At 33.8% G+C, this 26,524-nt stretch overlaps 3 protein-coding genes across 3 annotated transcripts in view; all 3 read right to left on the bottom strand.

The window, feature by feature from the left end:
• Nucleotides 1–13,788, bottom strand: part of LOC115245102 (probable G-protein coupled receptor Mth-like 1) — a 129,993-nt gene extending 116,205 nt beyond the window's left edge. The window contains exons 1-3 of the mRNA XM_029823212.1: nucleotides 12,954–13,788; nucleotides 11,665–11,937; nucleotides 7,886–8,121 (exon numbers count right to left, since the gene is read on the bottom strand). Of these exons, the coding sequence (XP_029679072.1) occupies nucleotides 7,886–8,121; nucleotides 11,665–11,937; nucleotides 12,954–13,519 (1,075 nt within the window). The 5' untranslated portion in view covers nucleotides 13,520–13,788. The remainder of the gene's footprint in view (nucleotides 1–7,885; nucleotides 8,122–11,664; nucleotides 11,938–12,953) is intronic.
• Nucleotides 13,789–19,657: 5,869 nt separating this feature from the next.
• LOC115245104 (4-coumarate--CoA ligase-like 7) lies at nucleotides 19,658–22,692 on the bottom strand. Its single transcript, XM_029823214.1, has 9 exons — nucleotides 22,680–22,692; nucleotides 22,417–22,517; nucleotides 22,043–22,192; nucleotides 21,681–21,888; nucleotides 21,068–21,591; nucleotides 20,794–20,974; nucleotides 20,486–20,698; nucleotides 20,117–20,346; nucleotides 19,658–20,041 (listed from the first exon to the last, which is right to left on the bottom strand). The coding sequence occupies exons 1-9, from the start codon at nucleotides 22,690–22,692 to the stop codon at nucleotides 19,883–19,885; spliced, it is 1,779 nt and encodes a 592-aa protein (XP_029679074.1). The 3' UTR covers nucleotides 19,658–19,882.
• Nucleotides 22,693–23,547: 855 nt separating this feature from the next.
• On the bottom strand, nucleotides 23,548–25,682 carry LOC115245103 (4-coumarate--CoA ligase-like 7). Its single transcript, XM_029823213.1, has 4 exons — nucleotides 25,664–25,682; nucleotides 25,522–25,585; nucleotides 25,149–25,393; nucleotides 23,548–25,060 (listed from the first exon to the last, which is right to left on the bottom strand). The coding sequence occupies exons 2-4, from the start codon at nucleotides 25,556–25,558 to the stop codon at nucleotides 24,902–24,904; spliced, it is 441 nt and encodes a 146-aa protein (XP_029679073.1). The 5' UTR covers nucleotides 25,559–25,585; nucleotides 25,664–25,682; the 3' UTR covers nucleotides 23,548–24,901.
• Between the last annotated feature and the right edge of the window lie 842 nt (nucleotides 25,683–26,524).

Here is a 26,524-nt window from a genome sequence, read left to right as displayed (position 1 = left end):
TTCGTCCACTCGCGATTAAAAAGACCGCAAAATTTTGTGAGAAATCTTCCGAGTACATCATTGCGGCGCCGATCTTCTTATCAGACCGTGATGTTTTGTCTTATCGTCTCGCGATGTACTTTCCTTTCAGTAACATTGCTATGACGGATACATTCGAGTGCTGTTAATCGTTAATAAATGTATAACTGAAATCCTCTTTGAAACTTCGAAAGAGGTATCGTGAAAGTTTATGGTCTATTATCGCTCGCGAACATTTGCAGCAGAGGACATTCTAAGGCGATTAGAGCGAAGTAAGATATTGAACCAAGAGTCGTAGATTAAGGATTAGATCGCGAGCAAAATGGATCAAAATGTTGTAAAAGTACGTAAGTTTGACACGAGGATTTTCGAAGATTGATAAGACGTTCGGAATCACACGAAGAAACAGTCCCTCTATGCTCTCTTCACCTTTTTACGTTTCATCGCGATTTTACGTCTATCAAGAAGGGATTCGCGTTTTCAGTGGAAAAGTGCCAAGGCAAGAATGGATGAATAACTCGAGTACGTTTTGAAAAAGTATGAGAGAAAAAGATAGCTGTCATCTCACAAAAAGTACGTTTACAATAAATCTCGATTTTTTTCTCGTGTACATTTGGGGTATACGCATAAAAATCTTTCTTGAATTTTATACCCGCCACTATATTTTTTTCTATATACATTGCCGTCTCCTCCCGTGCCCCTTTCCCTTTCCTTTAATTTAAAAATCTGGTCAATTTATTTTGAGAGATTCCGTATCGGTATCCCATAAAACAAAAAACCTCGAGCGAACGTCTCCATCTTTTTGTTGCCACGTCTCAACTTCTGCACAGTTGAAACAGGCAAACAAGAATAAATACGAGAAACGGACAACGGGGGGATAAAAAGCTGGACATAAACACGCGTAAACAACTAGAAGGAAGAGAGCGAGCTTGCAGGACGCGGGGTAGAAGAAGAAGGGAAAGAAACGCGGTCGGGAGTGGATGTTACCGTGCGCTTCTTCGGTCTCGTTGTTTTAGCGTGGGTTCTGGAAATTTCCGCCACTAGACTATTCGAGATTTGTCTAGGAGAAATGGACACATTCCAAACGGCCGATGTCACGTATGGGGAGTAGTTTAGTAATTGAAAGGGTTCCCGGGAAAAGCGCACGTTGCAAGAGAATACCGGACAGCACTATAGAAAATTACATATTAATAATAGTAAACCGTGCTTAAAAAAGTTTGCAATATTCATTTGAAAATTTGTTCAAAGAGAATAATATTGTATAATCATTTTCTTATCGCAGAATAAGTCAATTTATATAGTAATAATATCTATTTAAAACCTGATCTTTGATAAGGAAATTCTATGCGGTCAAAGTTCAATGTACGCGTGATCTGTCATATGTCGGTTTCTTGAGTCAATTAACTCCGCTCGTAAGTTAATTAAACTTTCTGCTTTCATTACAACCGGTGTTATCACGATCGAAAAAGAGACAGATAAGCGGTAATCTTCTGGATATCTTATCTGTCGGTTAAATACAGATGTCGGGGAATTGGGCAATAATCATATTATTATTTGCTATCTGTAACAGCAAATGAAAACTTAACTACGATTTAACTTATGTCAAGTATATTATATACATTTTTGTGTGTATTTTATTTTATTTTTTTCGACGAAATATATATCGTTTACCGTTCTAGATGTTCGAAAATTGCGTAAACAAACGTCCCGAGCTGTAACGGATAATTTAAAAACGCAGCTATTAACGAGAGAAAATTATTCTCGTCAATTTATTCTGCAACAAGAAGTTACTTATTTCTCAACCGCTGGTAATTATCAAACATCTTGTATATATGTTGATGTAGTCTTCTTTTTTTCGTTTCTTTTCTTAAGCCGATGTGCACATGCTGATGTTCGGCATATGCGTCTATATTTTTGTGCCGGAAAGCTAGCAAAAGAACGAGCGAGCTCCCAGTTTTTCCGCTTAGGTTCCCGGCGCTCCATCATCCCTCCAAACTTATTGAAGGGATACGAGAAGGGTGTGCGTGATCGCGGGAGGAGACGGCAAGACGCCGTCTGTTTTCGACTCTCGCGTCGCGACGTAAGTAAGTAAGGGCAAAGTCGACGTCAACGTTCGCGAATCCGTAGCGACGTCGTTTCCGTAGTCTTCTCGTCGACGCAGCCTGCTTTTTCTAATATCGGGCAATATCCGGGAATACGCGTTATATGTATGCGTACGCCGTAGAATCCGTAGATGGGTTTAACCGTGCAATATTGAATTTTCGAATATTGAATTTTCAGCGGGACGGCGTTTCCAAGCCGAGCTAACGACATTCATCATTAGGTGAGGAACGAATTTACACATTAAATTAGTATATATCGCGGAACGAAAGTTTTTGCCTTGCGAGTATTTTTCTTTTCAAATTTTAGAGTGAAAAATCGTAATTTGTCGCTATAAAAAAAAAATACAGAACTCTACACATATGTTAAATTTTTATCACATTACATTAAAAAAATGTTGTAAATATAATTTTCAAATTGGCTTACAGGAGAGCGAATAAACTATCGGATGAAACGATAAATCACATGCATCAGCGAACTTTTGCTGATTTGATAGATCGATTTTCTATATCACGATAAAGTTCGATATTGGCGTACGTACTATGATGGCGTGAGAAAACGCTTCGTTAGGCGATATCGCCATACGGTGGGACGAATCGGAAATACACGGAGAGCGAAGTTACGAGCCGCGTAGAATAGGGTGTGTAACCGCGTTTTTCCCGAGTCACATCCTCCGAATCCATTTTGCGGAACGAAGACGAGACGCGAAACAAACGTCCGAAAAAGAGACAGAGAAAGAGAGAAAGAAAGAGAGGCAAAAACGATGGCGCGTATTTGTCCGTTGGTGTGATTTCGGTGGCCGGCCAAACTTCAACACGACGACGAGAGCTTTCTTTTCATTCTGTAATGAAGTTAGGAAGCGATGGAACGAAGAGAAATAATTCTTCCCTCCGGCGACCGGAGATACCTCCCCCGCCCCCCACCGTGTACGCTCTGTATACTTTGCTTTTCCGCCACGACGGTGATGTTCCAGCGGCCGGAAAACCCGGAAAAACTGATTGCCCGGGCTTGCGGCGGTAATCGTCGCTACCGCCGCCGTCGCCCTTGCTATTTATTTCCATTTCGGTCCGTGAAAATCAGTCTTACGAAATTACACCGCGTTGCATAATGTTTTCCTTGATGCCTGTGCTTAAATCAAGCGTTCCGGAAAATTCTTTGCCAAGTATTCGTAATTTATGCTCGGAATCTCCGGAGCCAATGCTACTTATTTTACATTCAGATAAATTGTTCAAGGAAAAGTAAACAGATGTTAGGGTATGCGCGATATAATCTCGAAAGAGATTATACTGTGTTTGATAAACACTAAGAAGAGCACGGCAATGGGAGGAGAGAAAAGATAGTAAAAAGTTGGAAAAACTTAACATAAACATGAAGTTTCTCTTCTGCAATTTTCGACTAATAATTCAGAATTAAAACAAATAAGAAATAGACGAAATTATCTACACGGAACAAAAATCGTATTGTATTATAATACTTCTCAGCCAAATTTGTCTCGAAGAAAGCAGTCGTATTGGAAAGTGCACGAACTCGATCTGAGAAGATGCCAAAACGTAATGCCTAGCGTAAGTTCCGAGCCAATATATGGATGTTTCCGGGACTACTGCAAACGTGATCGGTTGCGACAACGATTGGGAAATAATTGAGCAATTTAGGGTTACGTGACTGGGACGTATCTCGTCATCGGAAGAAATGAGGCACGATGACGGGAGAGGAAGAGAAGAGGGTGGGTAAGGGGGAAGGAGAGAACTCTGATAGAGTCCCATGGCGCCATGGGGATCCCCGACTCCCCCTTCTTTCTGTTCTCGATGAAGCCTCGACGCGTGACGGCGGTACCCTGTCGACAATCTGATTACAGCTTTGTCGTTCTCCAAATGTGATCGATGTGCCGGCGGCTCATTCATCCTGAAATGTACGATTTATCGCTACCAATTATGCGATAGTTGCGGATCAAATCATCTCATCGTAATGCAATATGTACAGATAATGTAATATTAATGAGATTCGAAGCAACTTGTGAGATTACGTTGAATTGAAGAAAAGAAATAAGCTTGTGTATAGAATAGTATTAACGCGTCTTTTTAATTTTTGTTAATTAGTTTACTCGCTTTATATTTTATTTTTACGCTTTTCACAAGCTTTTTTAAATTCTCAGTCAGAATTAAAATGCTTTTATATTTCCCGACAATCTGATTATACTCTCTTTAGGTTCGTACGAATATTCAAGCAATCTAAATTAATTCGTGCGAGATGTGAAAGTTAATCCTTTTACTTTGCGTTTCTCCACTTTGAATCATTTACGCGTTTTATCGATGTGATATCCCTCTCGATTTAATCAGACCAGCGCTTCACGCCTGAAACTTGCATGGAACGTGATAAAAACGCGTATGTTCTTTTATGCGTTCCAGATTACGTCTCTCGCGTAATTACTTTGCACCCACGTACATATAAGTATTCACTTTCTTTTTGCAAAAAAAAGTCATTTCCTGCCACTATCGTGCCGCTCTTTAATCACTGCGTGCGTCCTCCGCAAATAAAAACCGCGTGCCGCGATTTGTTGGATCCAGACAAAACGGTCGTAGCGTCGCGCGAGTTTGCGAACGACGGGGCAAAAAACGAGGCGCCCCGAAAAAGGGCATTCATAAAGATGCGAGCAAAAACGGCGCATCAAATTACAACGATAATTATAATAGCTTTTCATACATGAAGATAACTGGTATTAAGCTTGATTCCGTATAATTTCGTCATTAAACCGGGAAAATTTCAAGATTATATATGTTTTGTTTTTATATATATCGTAGCCAGATTACATAATCCATCGTTTTATAAAACGTCTAGGCATTTTATAAAGTGCGGCCACATTCTCAAATCATGGTTGAAATAAACCAGCCAGTATATAAAACGATATACAAATCATTGCGTTTGACAATGTGGCGGGTCATTTGTTATTGTTTTAGAAAAAGTCTAAAATTCTTAACCAGATTGAAAAATATTTCATTTTGAACCATGATTTGGGAATGTGGCCGCTCTTTATAAAATGCCTAGACGTTTTATAAAACGACGGATTATGTAATCTGGCTACGACATATATACAATATTTTATATACGATGACCACACACACAATAGCAAAATTTTAAAAAATAATGCCGAATGTGTGACGCTTTTCTTAATATTAAATATATAAAATGTCAGAAAAAAGTTATTATATATACTAACTAATATATATAAGTACTTTTTCGTAAAACAAAACTTCTACTTGGGTATAGGGGATATACGAAAAATCTTGTACAAAATTCAAATTTTTGAAATGATAATTTCGAATGCAACGGATAAATTCCATTTTCCATTTTACATACATCGAGTAAATAGCGTATTCCCCAAATGGCTTCAGATTTCGCGAGATTCGTAAGGACGAGTAATGCGGGGAAAAAAAAAATCTCCGCTAAAACTCATCCCGCGTAGTAAAGAGGTGAATGTACTGCGCTATCGATACAGACTACCCGCGCAAAAAGAGATTCCGGCTTGGCCGTTGCCATTAGCCGCATATGGATATCGGGGAACCAAAGCACGACTTACCATATTGAAGCAGCGCGTGAGTGCACGCTCGGGCGTGTGCGTATGCATAAATACTCGCATAAGCGGAGAGCGCACGAGACAGAGAGCGACGCACATTGACTTTTTACGAGCGATTCTCCCCCTATTTATAGCCGAGTACATTTGGCAAGAAAGTACATACGCGCTGACTCCTTATGCGATTCGTCATTTGTGAAGTCCTCGATATGAAGATAAAAATTACGAAATATCTAGCTGTTGTACATTTATTTGACTAAATAAAGGGTGTGCCTAAAGTGTTATAAAAAAATTAACGACTACTTTACTTCACACATTCGCTAAGATAAAAAGCGACACGGAGATAGTTTTATCTTAAATGTCTTAAATTATATTAAAAGACTTTAACAACTGATATTATAGTTCAGATCGTCCTCATAATGCGTTCCCGAATTAGGCGAAAGAGATATCTCTCTTTTTGCTTTAGATAAAGTAGGGCAAAGATTACGACAGTTCTAGACTCTCACCACGACACTTCTCTCTCGGCACACAAAGTTTTTGGAGAAAGCGGAAGATTCAGTTCCACGATCGCATCCATGGATAAATATTAGTCTTACTCATTGGTTGATAAAGTAATCCATCTTTCGAATCTATCATTGAATTAGGCAACAGATTTACTCTCAAACGAGGTGAGTCATCGCAATTCTAGTTATAAAATTAGTTTTCCTTATATACTTTTGAGTACATTGACATCAATCAGTCATGTTTAAGAAACGACGAAACAGTGATCCGTTTATTTACACACAGTGCATTGCTCTCGCGTGTTTGTTCTGGACGCACATTTTTCGTAACAGTTAATAATTATAAAGGGTTCATTGTTAATAGTTAGTGTGTGTGTTACAATGTGCTTTAGAATATGAGCTTTCCGGCAACATTTATCGCAAAGCAACATTAAGATTGAATTATCTTTCGATATTTAAAATATTTAAAAATCTCTTTTTAATTAAAATTTAAATTATTGCACAACCGTAAATATAGCGTAAATAGATTTTATTATCCATCAAGAAATGTGCTATTTAAGTTTAACTTTTAATTAATTCAATAACATTAATATGATCATTTATGCGAGAGAAAAAGAGAAAATTAAAAAAAAAAATATATTTATTTAAACAACCTACCTATATTTTAATATAAATACAATTTTTTTTTTTTCAGTCATTTTATAATCTTTTTTTAGTTGTTTTATACATATAAATTTTAAGAGTAATCCTAATCTCATCCTAAGTTCATTTTTCAGTACAAGTAAACATTTGTTTAACTTATTAAAATCAATGTCAGAGTACCTGGTTGTTGTATATCAAAAATTTTAAAACCTTGCGAACGAATTTCTGCTAAATGTATAGCCTACAAGATCTTTCAGGATCCCTAAAACGTAAAGAAGTCCTCGTATTTATCTAACAGGCATCTGGTAGATATAAATATCTTCAATGAAAGATTGAAGAGATTCTCTAAACGAGGAAAGCCCCATTTCGAGAACAAAAGTTCGTGACTTTTCATGACGTAGAGATGCGCGATAGTTTTTGCCGTCATTAATCCCGAAGATATCACGGCGACGGTTTCTTTTCTCCGGTCGGAGATTATAGATATAGCTTCCTTATGTGGCGAACAAAAAAACGCGGCAAATAGGTTCCTCCTCAAGTTATTAGATGAAATAAGAAATATGACAATGTCAACAGATTGAAAGATATAAATAAAAAATTAAAAAATACAACAGATTGATAGATTCGCGAACCTTTAAGTTACCGAATAAATAGGACGGAAAATATTAGAAAAATATACATTATATAAATAAAAAATATTATATAAATTTGCGGAAATGACTTATGATATGCTTATTTATAATAACAGGAGCCACTTAAAAAAATGCAATAAATAGCATAAATTATATATAAAAAAATACCAAGATAAAACTCCAAATGTTTTTCTCCCAAATTAGATTAGAAATTTTAAATATTAGTTTTGCATACATTTCATGTGGAAACAACGCATAGAAAGTTAGAATAAGATTGCACGATTAATGCATCGAATATCGAAGAAAAGGTATGCAAAATTTATTTCTGTACGCATTTTTTCTCGTGGCATCAAAACTGAAATTACTGTATTTAGAGAAGTAAGAGAAACGGTGATAAAAAAATTAACAAGGCAATAATAAAGACTCACCGAGCGCCTTGCAGCTTGCACCGTGAAGGGAATCCCCGGCGAGCTGAATGATGGCCATGAGAATATCACCCATCATCAAGCAGGCGACATGATGAGTCTGGCAGCGCCAGTGCAAGACGTGATGAGAGGCCGGTAACAACCAACCTGCTGCCAGGGTGGCTGCCAGGAAGACGGCGCTAATGATGAAGCCCACGGGATATAGGGTGAACCTGATGTCCGTCGCACGCACTGCAGGTCTGAGAAATTCGAGCGGATTAGGATGCTACTTTTTAGGCGTACCTTATAAGATCAATACCTTATCTAAGTCTATTCAACGTAACAAGAGAATACAATAATTTAAAAGCTAACAATCTAAAAAACATGCTAATCATAATCTAAACGTTCTTTAAAAAAGATCTTTCAAATATAAAAATTGTGTAAAAGATATATATATATTCCATCTTCTTCTTTACATGTTTTTAAAATATTTGCTGATTATTGTATATTATATTACCATGAAATTGTATACATATCATATAATTAATAAAAGATATGATTTCCCCCGTCTTGTGATATATATATAATCCTTTCTATTTAATTTAAATTTTAGATATTTATTTGCCAAAGGCCCGGTAATGCGATATTATTTTATCATAGCATTTCATATATATATATATACGTTACGCATATGGATTAATATACGCATTAAATAACGGAAAATTATTTAATTAGAATCACTATAATATTATGCTTTATTATGCGTTCATGTATTAATGGAAAGCCCAAATGAACACAATTCAGATTTATGTAACAATTAGCGACAATCCCCAAACAACATATAATTTATTAATAAATCTCGCAATAATAATAACAATTAACACTAAAAAAAAATAACAGCTTGTTGTTGTATAAATGTAGATATATTTTCGTGAAAATGTTTTTCTCATGAAAAAACTATTCTTTTCTATAATTTATATTATAAGTATTTTTTTTTCTTTATACATGCAGCGGCACACGCAGAAAGAAAGGTTATCATACATTTAAAACTCGGCATACCGTCGATATTTTTCGCCATCCGCAGGCAAAAAGCCACGGAAGAAAAAGACGAATTATGGCGCTATTAGTTATTTCTCGCGCTGGGCGGATTAATTAAATTCGGGCAGTTTTATCGGCGTCACATCGGCAATTGTCCGATTGGCTCACTGCCAGCTGTGGGCAGTGAGCCAGATATTCGATCGGTCCTATATAATGGAAATAATACCGCGTTATATCGATGATCGTTACGTCCGTTTTTAATTAAGATTCCTGAAAGATTCAGATGAAACAATTTTTCATCGCGGCTGACGATCTCTCGATTTAATTGCATTTAGGACAAATTTCCGCTTTCAAAATCATTTACGGTGGTTTTGACTTGCATCAATATGCGGTGTGTTGTGTTAGTATATAGGGTGAAAAAAAATCGCGAAGCAAGTATTTCTAAAATTTTCATAAACTATATTCCAGTTATGTTTATAGAAATTTCAATTTATTGAGATAATTTTGAAAAATATACATACGTATCTCTTGCAAAATAGAAATGTTTTATTTACGATAATTTATGCATTGCAAGAGACAATAATGCTCTTTTACAAGAAATTTATGAAGATAAAATATGCATTATTTATGATTTATCGCAAAATCTGTTCAATTACATCGTGTTTCAGATACAAGTGACACACGCTTTCGTTCACAGATCGTTAAAGATTGATTGAATTCGATTTTAAGAAAAGTCGCAATAATTCACTACCACTATACGTGAATGCAAAAACCGATAGCATCCGGCCCGTGTTTTGTTCCATTGATTGGCGTTCGGTGGAGTTGTTCGTTGGCGAGTAAATTTTTCACGGGAAATGGAATGTCAACGATCGGCCAGCCCGTATTTGTGTCCGTACAAACGCAAATATGTAGAATGCGAACAAAATACAGGCGTACGTACGCAACTTTCTACAAAATTGGTTCTGCACAGACGCGTTAATCGTATTTCCAATGTTACTTTGTACACCTACCGGCGATTAAACTTTTGCAAACTGCCGTATATTCTCCCGGCAATTTCGCAAACGTCGCGTCGACGCGTACCGAGAGTTCGAATCCAGGAAATAAACACGGGAGAACGTTCATTTGTATATTTTACGGTAACGATATGTTCTACCTATGAATTTGCTCTATATTATATGTGTATTATATACGCGAAATTATATACATGACGCTGTCTCTCTGTAGAGTGAATGGAAACTCTCGGATCTTTTACTATCAGTGACATCCGTCAATCTATCACGGTTCGTCCTTAATCTTAATGAAATGTCTCGGCAAATGAGATCTTCTAACCCTACGTCACATGTCATACAGATACCGTAAACTTGATGTGATTTATGTCACGTAACATGGAATATTCGTATATTGCTAATTTTTGCGATATTTATATAAAAATATTTTTACGTTATTTTATATAAGTATATTTTTACGTTGCACTTTTTTTGAAAAAATTCTAGATAGCGTCTTAAAAGTTCTATCGAAAAATATTACGACTCAAAGCGATTGAAATAAAAAAGTTATTACTAATTTTTTTTCAAAACTCATTGAGAGAAAATCTCTTTGGATTGTATCGAAATTCTAAAAACGTTACAGTAAAAAGAATGTTAGCTTTACATAAGTATGACAAGGCCGTTTTCTTTACATAACAATCTGAGCAGCATTTTCATCGCTCATCGTTCTGGTGCGCGGAAACGCGGTATCGAGTTGTGAGAACGTTTTAATGGAATCTTGGATGACGTGGGATCGCGGACATACGTGACCTAGAAATACTTCGAAAGGATTACGATGAGAAGTGAAAGTGTGTGTAGAAGCCGACTTTTTCTCGACATATCGTTGGCAATGATGTAAAAACGGGGCCGTTTATCCCTAGCGCAATCACCTATCGACGAACGCGCAATTAAACCGCGCGATAAATTCAGATCGGAGTAAGCGATACTTGTTAGCAGGGCAAAAAATCGAATCGTGCTCGGAGCTTTAAAGTGAGTTGGATGATTTGACTGCCGGAACCCATCGCGATTTGACTTTATTCTCCGTCAGATGAGATGAATGAATGATGATCGAGGTAACGAGAACAACAGAAAATTAACTTTGTCTAATTGAAGAATCGATTATCGATTTCCTGTTATTTACGCTTGATATCGCGTTGTCAATTATGTAGAACAGCACGCTTTTGGAATATATTAAATTTGTAGCACAACATGCAAAACAATATTAATACCAATAATATAGAGAAAAATGTTTTAAAAAAGAATTTTTATCATAGGAATTTTTTTGATTCGCAAAGTATTTCTTTAGATTTACTAAAAAATAAAAAAAAATATTATCTTTTATATTATTATTACTCTTTTTTCGTTCAATTAACTATACACAAAATTACTACATAAACAAATACTATAAAATCGACGTTATGTGATACACATGTGATGAAAAATAAATGAAACTATTATCGAGAAAACAAAGTCTAATAAACAAAGAATAAGCAGAGAAATACGATAGGAATCCTTGAATTATTTAAAGCTTTCACGCATCCGTTTGAAGATTTTGACGTGTTAAAAGCACGCTAACAGCTTTTTTACCACGCGCATCGCGATATTATCACACTAAGCGAGAAGATTTCGTTATCTTCATTTGTAGATCACGTTACAACGTCCGAAAAAAAAGGCGCAGCAAGAACGAAAATATCGCGCGCGCGCGCGCGCGCACGATAATCTTAATCTTAATGTACTAACTTTTGTGGTGCATGTTCCGGACAGGCAAACACCTTGGCTATCTGGTTGAGCTCCTTGATTCTCTCGACACAAAACTGACCGGTGGGCAAAACGATGCCGTTTATCTCCAGGCCACCATCGGGTTGTAATACGGCATCCCTCGCGTCTCCCAGGATCGTGAAGTTGTCAGATTTCGGGCAGGCTGGAAATCCAGCCACGATCTCAACAACAGATGATGTGTTCGGCAAGAGGGGCGGTGCGTCCGCGGTCTCTTTTAAATGAACGCAGGTATTTCTGCAACACAAAGGTATTTTTTTCGTACATTATGAAGCCTCATTGGTAAAAAAATGAGAATATAGAAATAACTGACAATGAAAAATAATTGATAACAAATAATTTTAACTTCTTTTTCCGTTTTCTAAATAATATATATTATGTTTTTTGCAGTTTTTTTATATGTATGTAGATCAAAATGTGTCATTCGATAATTAATGATGATAATTAAAAATGCTATAAAAAAGCATCCTTATCCCTTAGATTATTTAAATATAATTTCAAGAAATATAAAGATTTTTCTATAAATTTTTTTCTGTTTTTTCTGTTTTGTATCATCAGTCGAATATTGTTAATATTTTAATATTGTTAATATTCGAAATATGTATATCGTTATATAAAAATGACGTGATTATTGAATGATTAATATATAATGCGTTGCATATAATATTTAATGATGAATTTATATAATATATTAATGATTCACATATGTGTTAAGTTACATTTGAATTTATTAGAGAGATGGTTTGCGCACACATCAACAATCTCGAATGAAACCAAAAACTTGCGTGTTTCATAAACGTCAAGGTCACGCTGCGTGTATCCAACGCATTTAAGAGAGGCATCCGCAGTAAATAAACAAGTTACTACGAAACGGTTAAGAGTCGAAGACTTACTAACATTTTACCAAAGAAATAAACGAGAAATGAGGTAAAATCTTGTGCCCATTTGTTCCATAATATTCGAAGATAATAATTATTTTATAAAAGCTACTAGCAATATATTATTTTCGTTTATAAATAAGCATGATCGCAATATTATATATTTGTTCCAAGAAACTTGTTTGTGTTAAAAAAAAAAAAAGAAAAAGAAAAAGAAACATCCCGCTTAACCAAAGGCAATTTCAAACGACCTTGTTAACTGACACGAGTATCAGATTTGTATCTCACTCCAACCTAACCTAATTTAACCTAAGATATTCGTTTCGTTTGACATCGTCGACTATCAAGAAAATCACAAAACTATGCGAGACTCACTTGTGTTCGTGGAATGTGGCGTTCTCGCCGCAGCATCGTCGTACCCGTGGCCTCATCGTCGCGGCGGCATGATAGCCCGTTGTTCTTTTTTGCCTGCACACAAGCAACGCGTTCGAATCGGCGCAATAGTGGCTCACGGGTATGCTGTCGCTGTCTCCGGTCTCGAGTACCACATTCCCGTCGTCGAGCAGGATGAACGGGTTGGCTTTCCGGTAGGGCACGTGGATCAGCTCCGAGCTATCGTCGCATTCCGGTCTTCGGCCGTCGAGGACGTGCCACTCAGAGGGCACTTTCGAGACGAAAGTTCGACGCATCGGCGAGTAAATCAACGGCTTCCACTCGTTCAACGTAGGCTCGCAGCGCGGCAATTCGTCGTCGTTCAAATCGCCGCTCGATTGTCGCAATTCCTCGCCGTATCGACAGCATTTGAAGATCATCACCTGCGATTTTGTCAGGTCGTTGGGCTCTGACACGACGGCCGCCGCGATCGTCACGACGAATGCGACGCAACGAAGGATCGCTCTCATGATTTCGAGAATTTGCGAGCCTCGCGATTTTATTCTCATTCGTTGCCCCTTCTTCGAGAGACACTTCACACCGGTCAGTCACTCGGTCCACTTTTACCAAGAAAAATTCGAAGTTCGCCGCGTGAGTCACGCTGGACAAGGATATTTTTGCAAACGATCTCGCATACACTCGATACACGATATACACATCTAGTCGATTATCATATTACCTCGCGAACGCGAACACAAGTATCGAGGAAGTCGAAATCTGGAGAGAATTTAGTCGTACAACAAAGAAAAGTATTGTGTCCATCGGACACTTGTCGGATATAACCTCCTCGCTTGGAGGATTCGGCGTTACTGAATCGTCCGACCACGCGGCGCGCCGGTGGCAGCGTGACTCGGATGCGCGCGCAGCTGCGCGCCACTCTCCGGCTCTCCCCACCCTCGTCACTCTCGTACGACCTTATTCAACCACCGCGCGCACTTCCTTCTTTATTCCGCGGTGAACTTCGGCGGTGGGCGCGTTGTACGAGAGGGTGAATTTGCGACCACGTGCCTTCATCCCACTACTACTCTATAGCCGGAAATGCAACGGCACCGTGCGTAATGTTATCCTATTTATAACGATTAATTGTACTACTGACTTATGATCAAATACTATGCGAATCGGAGATTAGATGCAACATTGATCTCTCCATTATAATTTTGTCAAAATTTCTTTTAAATCTTGAGGAAAAAATATATCCTATTTATATATTTATTTGATATCTTTGTCGATTTTGATAAAAGAAACTAGGCTTTTTTATTGGTAGAGATATTTCTCCCGTTGTAAAGAACATTTTTAATTTACCAAATATTTTGAGTATATGCGCGTACATTAATTTTTTTACTGTTCCAAAAGTTTAATAACATACTAGCGATAACAAATTCAAAGATAAATACAAATACAAAAAAAATTTAAATATTTTTAAATTATAGATATAGAAAGTAAAATTAAAAAATATAAACAATAACAATATATATGTTTAAAGCAAATCATGTAAATGAATCGCAAATTAAAATATGAAGGCACTATTTATAGACTTGAATATTTTTACATATTTCATTTAAGGTTTTACAACAAATAATTCGTAATTTGCAAGTTGTTTATTTTTTCTAATGCTCGTTTTTGCGTATCAACAATTTTATCGAATATAATCACAAATAAACGCGCAAATATTGTTTTTGATATATCTAGAAAATCAGAAGAAATCTTTACAATCTATATGGAAGTTTCTCGCGACAAATATCGAAAAAATATTGACGGTAAATATATAAAGATAGTGAAAATGAAAGGGAGAGAGAACGAATTGATGCGATCTGAAATATGCACTATGCTGCATGACTAAGCGCAAGTCTTGCAAGATATTTCTGAGAAGCGTCTCTTTGAATGGGAAATCTGTGGGAAAATATACAGCCATGTTCTCGCCTACATGCGCCGGTATCTTGGCAAGGTAAACGTCATTCCGTGTAACGGACGATTCGATATCGGGACGTTCTCTCGCCCGATAGACTGCGTATTCGCGATGAAGCTTCCTGGATTGGCTCACCTGACAACACGACCTGTTCCTTCGGTGAAACGAAAAGGCGAAACGAGCAAAAAAACTTCTCAGTCACGTCAAGATCAGGTGATGATAATGATACGGAATCAACATAAGAGTACGATCAACTCTATAAAACTCACAAGATACGAGAGAATGAGCTTGATGTAGCATCTTCTTGTGTGTGGGAAGTGCATCGTTTATCTACCGTTCGTTGAATGTAATTTATAGTCTTGTTAGATGAGGAAGAAATATAGATGTAGACGCGAATAAAAATTCTTGCAGTATTTTCTAAAAAATTAATGTACACACATAGAATATGCTATCTTATATGTATATATACATATATATAAAATAGAAATATGTAAAATTGTAGCATTGTAACAAAATTGTTACAAAATGTTTTTAAAACAATATCCTTTCGCTTCGTTAAGATTTTCTCGCAAAGTCGCAGTTTTTCATTCAATTTTTCTCGCGAGAGCTGACAAAACGATCGTCTAAGTCGACCGGAAATACTTTAAAAAGTTTCGCACGAACAACTTTGGCGAGACGCCGGCAATTAAACTTTTTCGCCATCTTGCGACAACGAAAATTGGAAATTTGTGTTCTCGCTACGGTGATCTACCAGCGTTTGCAAAATTTTATCAATTAAAATATCGTTAACGTCCGTATATCGCTTAATTGAAACGCTCGTTAAAAAGCGTACTGCTCAGGTGAATTTTTTCTTGTTCTATATTACTTTGATACTTTCATTGAAACTTGAAAATACAAGAAGTCTAGTATCGATTTTTACCGCAATTAGAGTATATTTAAAATTGCAGCGCTATTAAATGGCATACATTTTGATAATTTTCTATATTATTATTAAACACGGAATATTTGATTTTGATAATAATAAGAATATAATAAAAAAAAACTTTGTAAAAACTGAATTAATACTGGACTTTATAAATTTGATATTTGAGATCATAGTAAAAAATTAATATACGTAAAAAATGATTTATTAATTAAAGTTTTTATAGGCGCAAAATTTATTGGCATGTAATATGAGAAATCTTGAGGAAAAAATATATCCTATTTATATATTTATTTGATATCTTTGTCGATTTTGATAAAAGAAACTAGGCTTTTTTATTGGTAGAGATATTTCTCCCGTTGTAAAGAACATTTTTAATTTACCAAATATTTTGAGTATATGCGCGTACATTAATTTTTTTACTGTTCCAAAAGTTTAATAACATACTAGCGATAACAAATTCAAAGATAAATACAAATACAAAAAAAATTTAAATATTTTTAAATTATAGATATAGAAAGTAAAATTAAAAAATATAAACAATAACAATATATATGTTTAAAGCAAATCATGTAAATGAATCGCAAATTAAAATATGAAGGCACTATTTATAGACTTGAATATTTTTACATATTTCATTTAAGGTTTTACAACAAATAATTCGTAATTTGCAAGTTGTTTATTTTTCCTAATGCTCGTTTTTGCGTATCAACAATTTTATCGAATATAATCACAAATAAACGCGCAAATATTGTTTTTGATATATCTAGAAAATCAGAAGAAATCTTTACAATCTATATGGAAGTTTCTCGCGACAAATATCGAAAAAATATTGACGGTAAATATATAAAGATAGTGAAAATGAAAGGGAGAGAGAACGAATTGATGCGATCTGAAATATGCACTATGCTGCATGACTAAGCGCAAGTCTTGCAAGATATTTCTGAGAAGCGTCTCTTTGAATGGGAAATCTGTGGGAAAATATACAGCCATGTTCTCGCCTACATGCGCCGGTATCTTGGCAAGGTAAACGTCATTCCGTGTAACGGACGATTCGATATCGGGACGTTCTCTCGCCCGATAGACTGCGTATTCGCGATGAAGCTTCCTGGATTGGCTCACCTGACAACACGACCTGTTCCTTCGGTGAAACGAAAAGGCGAAACGAGCAAAAAAACTTCTCAGTCACGTCAAGATCAGGTGATGATAATGATACGGAATCAACATAAGAGTACGATCAACTCTATAAAACTCACAAGATACGAGAGAATGAGCTTGATGTAGCATCTTCTTGTGTGTGGGAAGTGCATCGTTTATCTACCGTTCGTTGAATGTAATTTATAGTCTTGTTAGATGAGGAAGAAATATAGATGTAGACGCGAATAAAAATTCTTGCAGTATTTTCTAAAAAATTAATGTACACACATAGAATATGCTATCTTATATGTATATATACATATATATAAAATAGAAATATGTAAAATTGTAGCATTGTAACAAAATTGTTACAAAATGTTTTTAAAACAATATCCTTTCGCTTCGTTAAGATTTTCTCGCAAAGTCGCAGTTTTTCATTCAATTTTTCTCGCGAGAGCTGACAAAACGATCGTCTAAGTCGACCGGAAATACTTTAAAAAGTTTCGCACGAACAACTTTGGCGAGACGCCGGCAATTAAACTTTTTCGCCATCTTGCGACAACGAAAATTGGAAATTTGTGTTCTCGCTACGGTGATCTACCAGCGTTTGCAAAATTTTATCAATTAAAATATCGTTAACGTCCGTATATCGCTTAATTGAAACGCTCGTTAAAAAGCGTACTGCTCAGGTGAATTTTTTCTTGTTCTATATTACTTTGATACTTTCATTGAAACTTGAAAATACAAGAAGTCTAGTATCGATTTTTACCGCAATTAGAGTATATTTAAAATTGCAGCGCTATTAAATGGCATACATTTTGATAATTTTCTATATTATTATTAAACACGGAATATTTGATTTTGATAATAATAAGAATATAATAAAAAAAACAATGTAGTAAAAATATCTTATACAATTTTTAGGACGTTTAAAATATAATGACTAATTGTTTTAAGTTTATTTTAGATTTGCTTGATTCATAAAAGCTATTTAAAAATATATTATTTACTAATTTTATACAATCAAAAAATGTATAAACTTTTTCTTTGTTGAAATTTGTTGAAAAAAAAAACTTTGTAAAAACTGAATTAATACTGGACTTTATAAATTTGATATTTGAGATCATAGTAAAAAATTAATATACGTAAAAAATGATTTATTAATTAAAGTTTTTATAGGCGCAAAATTTATTGGCATGTAAGAGAGAGAGAGAGAGAGAGAGAGAGAGAGAGAGAGAGAGAGAGAGAGAGAGAGAGAGAAAGGATTTTCCGACATAAAATATTTTGCAGCTTTACCAAAACACAATGATGATATAAAATTCTATTAAACCAATGTTATATTATGTGCTACTGAATCAGAGATTGCAGATTATCAAATTTGAATGTAGGAAATGTGAATGTTTCCGTAACGGAAAATATGTATATCGAGCCATTTTCCAAAATTTTATAGCAACATACAGGGATGTGCAGAGGTTAATAGAATGGCATGAAATTTAAGTGTCGGCAAAACGGGGGAAAGGGGGACGTAGTAGCACGGCATCACGTAAATCATAGCGATTGTTGGTGTTCTGTATGCGTGTTCTGTGTGTGAGTTATAGCAGTGCCCGCGCGAGCGCTCGGATGCGTGAGCGTGCGTTCGTTAATAGGTTTGCACGTGCGTGTCCCTAAACGTAATACCGATTTTATCTATCCCCTTGTCTACGCGGACCGGTCGACCGGCCGGCGAACGAGAAGGGTAGAGGTGGCGGCGGCCAGACAGTTTGATACAGTTGCTCGGTTGCGATTCCGGCAGCCGAAACTGCAAAATCGTCCGGTCGATTGATCAACAATCGTTAAAAGCAATCGGGTAAAACATCGTGTGTATCTATAAAATAAAGAGTTATCGATGATGTTGCATCGCGCACTTCCGCCATCGCGTTGCAGAAGATAATCGAATCCGAGTAATTTCGCTTCGCTAATGAGGGACTGTCATGTAACAGCGACGCGATAAAATAATGCGGCGCGTGCTGTAAACAACGTGATACGATAATACCCTGCAGAGGATATTTTATCCTGTGGTTATCTTTTCGCGGAGTAATTGAATATTAACGTTATCGCGACATTACATTGCAATTACGATGGTTCCACGATATAATCCACGACGGTTCGGATTATAAAATATAATGAAACGCGATATATATTTCATATAGTCAGTTAGATGTGACATAAATGAGAGAATATCCATTATTTAATACTTATATACGATGTGCGATAAAATTCAATTTTCCTTGATATGTTTGTGTATTATTTTACAGATTTTTATATGAAACATTTTATTGATAACTACGCTTGTGGTACAAATCTATTTCCTAAATGTACAGCAAGTCCCACGCAATTGAGCTATAACTTTGAAATTAAGAAATAAAATGTAAGATAAATACAGATTTGACTAAAAAAATATATTTAAAAAATCATAAAGTTCTAGTAAACAAAATTTATTGTATATTGCAACAGCACATATAAAAATGCATAATTGTTGATATTGAAATATGATAGAAAATTTACCAATATTCTATTTTAGGTATAATTTTTTTATTCCAAATCGCTTCAAGACTGCAGTCAAATTTGCTTCGGTTTAGTTATACAACATTATATGAAACATTAAATTTTTCACTTCTGGTAAAAAATATTTTACACTAATTATAAAATTTAGTACATATGCATCACATTTTTAATTAAAAATACTAAAATATTACATTATCGTATAATTTGGTATTACATCTTGGCTCATATATTCAAATCAAAAAATGAATTTCGAACATGCTCATGTTATTATTTTGTATCTGTATTTCCGACTATTTTTTCACTACCACAGATCTTAATATGTTATAACGCTCTGCTGACAGATTAATCAGAAATTGTATATTTTTACCAGAACAAATGAGAACGCGCCATATTATAAAGTAACTTGCGATTGATTCTTCCATTAGAAAAGCGCGGCAAACGCCAAAGAAATGTCACATGCTGAAGATGATTGTTGGAACTCAATCTTTCTTTCACCAATTGTTGCAGATCTGCTTCTGTCACCTACAAGATATAATAACTTGAATCTTTTTATACAAATAATTTTGTTTGACTTTATAAAAAGCGAATTATTTAAACCTGTAATCCAGGCATCTTTGTAACAAACGCTATTGCGTATTTATCCTTATTACGGCTTGGTATAGAGGTTACAACTGCTTCAAATACCGGCCAATGCATTTGTAACACATTTTCAATTGCAGTTGGTGAAATTATATGATTGTTGACTTCAAAAAGTTGGTTGATTCGATCGATGATAAATACATTGCCATCTTCATCGTAATAACCCAAATCTCCTGTTCCGAACCAGTCTGAAATGCATAATTTCTCTGTACAAATCAGTATAAACTTTATATACACAATGTATTTTTTTCATTAATAATTTAAAGCGTGTAGGTCATATATAGAATCATAATTATAGATTATTAAGTAAAAGAAAATATAACTAACTATTAAAACCGTAAAATTCTTGGGCCTCATGTGCTATCATCATATAAGGAGAAGTGCAATAAATCTCACCAGAGATATTTGGACCTAATAACTTCCCTTGATCTAAAGGGTCTAAAGAAACTATCTTTAATTGAACATTTGCACTCACATAACCACTGGATCCGATTTTCCCTGAATGTCGCTGATAAGCGATGATGCCTGTTTCAGTCAGACCTGAAATAAGATTCATTAATGTTAAATATTAAATCGCTATTAAATATTATATATATCAGCCTTTGATTATAATTGTAACAAGTGTATGTACATACTGTATGCTTGAAGGATAGAAACATTAGGTAGCAACTCTTTGAGAACAATATGAACTCTTAATGAACTGGTAGTTGAACCGCTGAATACAATTTTCTTTAAAGAGGAGATATCATATTTTTCAAGCTGGCAAAACTTACTTAATTGGTGGCACATACTAGTTTCAAGAAAAGCCCACGTCACCTAAGATAAATAAATATTTCATATTTTATATATTATGTAAATAATTCATATTCTCCACATATTCAAAGAAAAATTTAAATGTCTATACAATACCCTGTATTTCTCTATTACTTTACACGCTATTTCTGCATCAAAATGCGATTTAATCCTGATTATTTTTACATGCAAAAGAATAGCCTGAATAGTTATAAATATGCCATTGATAAAACATAAGGATTCGAACAACAGAGCGGTATCATTTTGAAACATATTGGGTGCGTGCTGATCTGATGGAGCTATAAAAGCTAAATGAGGAATTTGTATATGTGCAGGAGAAGCAGTTGTGCCTGAAGTAAACAATCTCATCGCAGTTGACCTCATATTTATTACTTTAGCACAGGAAAAAAATTCAATGCTCATCAGATCATAGTTGTCATTGAGAATTGCTTCCAGAGTTAGTAAATCTTTATTTCTAGTTAGTGGATCTTTATATTTATCAGAAAAAACTATGATTTTTGGCATAGGTATGCCTTTGAGAATTTTTAATTGATTCATAGAGTAGAGAGCTGTCGTATAATATATTTCATCGATGAAAAGCATAGCCGGCTTAACTTGTTCCGAAAAGTAATCTAAATTGTCTATGAATGATAAATTAAATTAAATTATTAATAAATAATTGACTATGAAAATACATAGTGTGAAAATTAAGTGGAGAAGAATAATATACCTTCGATAAAATACTCATCTAATGGACTAACAACAGCGCCGATGTATAAAGCCGCCAGAAACGGTACATAAGCATCTAATTGATTATTTGTGCATATCATTATTACATCATTTGGTTGAATACCCGATTTTTCCATCCATAATGCACATTTCACACTCTTTTCTCTCATCTGTTGGAATGTATTTTCTTCTTCTGTTGTCGCATCCACCTGCGAGACAATATATTACTTTGTTAGTTAATAATATTACATCTTTCGTCCAATGAGTTTATATAATTTTACATTGTTAATAGATATTATTAGATATCTGTATTATGTATACATCTGTAAGAAGCGAACAAGTTTTGTTACTAAAACGCATTACCTGGGCAATGAAATTCGGGTTAGATATAAAAGATTTTAAAATTAGATCTCCAATATTTATACAATTTTGTGTATTATCTAGACCCAAAGTTTGTAAGCCTATTAAAATATTGTCTCTTATACAAAATGTATCATTTGTGTCAGAAGTATCCTAAAATTATACACGATAGATGATTAGTAATGTTCCCTTTTTTCGTAAATTTTATAGAGTAACTTTTATTATATCGTTTATGATTTATTATCGTTTATTATGTATATAACATACGCGCACAAATACGCACCATCGTGCCACTGATATTAAGTCTTTCTTCAATTTTTTATAGTATTTTATTGGATTAAAAATGTTGAAAGTTGAAATTTTTATTCTCACTTTACCTCTATCCAAGGTAATAGCACTATTTGTGTTACAATGAATACTGCGTGACTAACAATAAGCTTTAATGTGATATAATATTTATTTATTTTCACGAAATAACCTCAAGGTTATAGAAGAAAAACGATCAATATTCGGAGACGCGAGTCAGACTTATGACAAAATATTGAGAATCTATAAGCTATTATATTATATATATAATATATGTTTGCATAGTAATTATAGATATAAAACCGTCAGTTAATCGATTAAATTTTTAGTTGACTAAAGTAATCCATTGATCAATAATCGAAATTAATCAATCATCATACATGTAATCGCGACTAATTTAATCGATGAATGATATTAATTTTTAATTGGTATAAAATTAATGGATTAAATTATTTGATTAATAATTCATTGTTGCATAAAATCATGATTTTTCAAATCGTGATTAACGTAACCGATTAAGTATTACTTTTATAATTTAATCGATTAATTTAATCGATTTTTGAAATTAGTACATCTAACGGGTGAATTCACTGTAATGTGGGCATATCACTTGTAGAATATCTTTATATTACATAAACATTTGTTTATTAAAGTACATATAGACACTTTAAAACTAATGTTAATTACAAAAGTTTTAAATTATCTTTTAATATCATTATAATTGACATATATAATTTGGAAAATCAATTAATTTTATATGAGGGTATATATTCTCCAGGGATTTGTAATTTACAAATTCTGATCTTTATAAAGATTTCTCTTCAAACATAAAGGTTTTATAAAAAATTTTATTACAAAGTTTTATTTATTTTCTAATTACAAATTTTAAAAATTTACGCGTTTATAGAAAAAAAAACTGTGGAAAAATTAATGCTTAGCGCAGTGCATATTTCCAAAAATATTAAAAATTTTGCACAATACTTGAATTAAATAAATAGGCTGAAAAATATAGAACTATAATTTCAGGGTTGTCAATCTTTTAAAAGCGATGGTTCTGCGTTCATTTGCGAAGCATATCTATTTACATTGCTTTTAAATAATATTTTTCTATATACATATCCATGTGAATAAAAATATAATTTTTATTTTTAAAATATCTTATATAATGATACATTTAAAAAATTTTTAAATGTATTATTATATAAGATATTTGTTATTAATATGTTGTACCTGACCAATTAAATGTGGCCAACGGTTAAATTTTTCCAAGAACAAATTTCCGGTACTTGTAGGGTATAGAAATCATTTGAAACACTTTCTGTCAAATGATTTTATAGTTTCTTTTTCTATTAAAATTGTTCTTGTTTTGAATGGAACATCTGTCTGAAAAGTCTCCTAACAATAAAATTATACACGATATATTTTATTAATTATATGTATTTATTATGTTGTAAATTTCATAAAGTAATTTTTATTATTGTTTATCACACACACTATTACGCTAATGATGCGATACCCTTTTTTATGTTTTTATATGTTATTGCATTAAAATATTGAAATTGAGAAATTATTGGTATCAAAGGCAGTAATATTATCTGTGTTACAAATGACATATTGCGTGATTAAGCTTTGAATTCCGTTGATTTAACATCTGTTTATTGTTATTTTGTGACCTCAGAATTAGAAAAAAAGCGAAATTATTTTGCTCTGAGACGCGCGTTATTTAGATTCGGGACAGCCTTGTGAAAATAAAAAAAAAGTCGCAATATATATGATATATAATTAACATAAATGTAATGCTATAATATATCAAACGTCATAGAATTTTTTTTTGCCAAAAAGAAGGAGGAGGGGATTTTTGCATCAAATCTTGTAGCTAATAATTTTGAAACTGGGTCATTATAAGCGTGTCAAAACAGTCATTTATACGATTGAAGATAATCTCTTGACATATTGTACTTTGAATATTTACAAAGATTTCTGAGACCAAGAACAATCCTTTTTTTAGAATTTTTAAAAAGTGTTTAAGCTATTGATATTTTCTGCTGATTTTAACATAATATTTTTACAGATTGACTAAAGAAATATATTTAAGAAATCATAAAGTTCTAGTAAACAAAATTTATGGTATATTACAACTACATATATAAGGATGCATAATTGTTGATATTGGAATATAATATAAAATTTATCAATATTCTGTGTCATGTATAATTTTCTTATTCGAAATCACTTCAAAACTGCAGTCAAATTTGCTTCGGTTTAATCATACAACATTATATGAAACATTACATTTTTCACTTCCGATAAAAAATATTTTACTCTAATTATAAAATTTAATACATATGCATCACATTTTTTATTAAAAATACTAAAATATTACATTATCGTATAATTTGGTATTACATCTTGGCTCACATATTCAAAACATGAGATTTGAACATGTTTATTTCATAATTTTGTATCTGTGTTTCCGACTATTTTTTTTTGCTACCACAAATTTTAATACGCAGGTTATAATGCTCTGCTGACAAATTAATCAAAAATTATCGATCTTTACCAGAATATATTAGAACGCGCCATGTTATAAAGTAACTTGCGATTGATTCTTCCGTTAGAAAAGCGCGGCAAATGCGGAAGGAATATCACATGCCGAAGCTCATTGTAGCAATCACAATTTTGTATCACATGTTGTTTCAATTCCATTTCTGTCACCTACGAGATAATAACATAAATCTTTTTGTATAAATAATGCTTGACTTTATAAAAATATTTGATTTTATAAGAAGTGAATTATTTAAACCTCTACTCCAAGCATCTTTGTAATAAACGCTATTGCATATGTATCATTATGACTCGATATATAGATTGCAACGGCTTCGAACACCGCCATATGATCGTGTAACGTATTTTCGATTAATGTTGGTGAAAATAGCTGTTTTTTGATTTCACAAAGTTGGTTTATTCGCTCGACGACAAATATTTCGCCATCTTCATCGTAAAAACCCATATCTCCGGTTTTGAACCAAATTGAATTATCTAATCCCTCTGTACGAATCAGTATAAACTTTTTATACACAATATATTTTTTTCATTAATAATTTAAAGCATACATGTCATATAATATAGAATCATAATTAAAGAATATTAATTAAAAGAGAATATAACTGACTAACCTAAGTGAAGTTCTTGAGCCTCATGTATTATCATCATATAGGGAGAAGTGCAATAAATCTCACCCTGCATGTTTGGACGTACTTTTATTAACTTTTGATCTTGATCTAAAGAGACAAATTTTAATTGAACATCTGCACTTACATAACCACTGGATCCGACTTTCCCCAACCGCTGAATACAACTGTCTTTAAAGAGGAGACATCATCTCTTTCAAGCTGGCAAGACTTAATTAATTGGAGGCACATACTAGTTTCAAAAAAAGCCCACGTCACCTAAGATAAAAAAATATTTCATATTTTATATATTATGTAAATATTTCATATTCTCTATATATTCATAGAAAAATTTAAATGTCTATACAATACCCTGTATTTCTCTATTATTTTACACGCTGTTTCTGCATCAAACCGCGATTCAATTCTGATTACTTTTACGTGCAAAAGAATAGCCTGAATAGTTATGAATATGCCATTGATAAAGCATAAGGATTCAAACAACAGAGCGGTATCATTTTTAAGCATATTGGGTGCGTGCTGATCTGGTGGAGCCATGAAAGCTACATGAGGAATTTTTATATGTACGGGAGAAGCAGTTGTGCCTGAAGTAAACAATATCATCGCAGTTGACTTTATATTTGTCATTTTTGCACAGGAAAAAAGTTCAACCCTGACCAGATCGCTGTGGTCCATGAGAACTTCCAGAGTTAGTAACTTTTTATTTTTAGTTGGTGGATTTTTATTCTTATCAGAAAAAACTATGATTTTTGTGTTGGGCATGCCTTTGCCAATTTTTGATTGATTCATAGAGCGAAGAGCTATCATATAAAACTTTTCGTCAATGAAGAGCATAGCCGGCTTAACATGCTCCAAAACAGAACTTATATTGTCTATGGATGATAAATTAAATTAAATTATTAATAAATAATTGGCTAAGAATATAAATAGTGTAAAAATTAATTGAAGAAGAATAATATACCTTCGATAAAATACGGATCCAACGGAC

The sequence above is a fragment of the Formica exsecta genome, unplaced genomic scaffold, assembly GCF_003651465.1.
Source record: "Formica exsecta isolate Colony F162 unplaced genomic scaffold, ASM365146v1 scaffold907, whole genome shotgun sequence".
Classification (NCBI taxonomy): domain Eukaryota; kingdom Metazoa; phylum Arthropoda; class Insecta; order Hymenoptera; family Formicidae; genus Formica; species Formica exsecta.
This window is presented reverse-complemented; position numbering and strand designations above follow the sequence as displayed.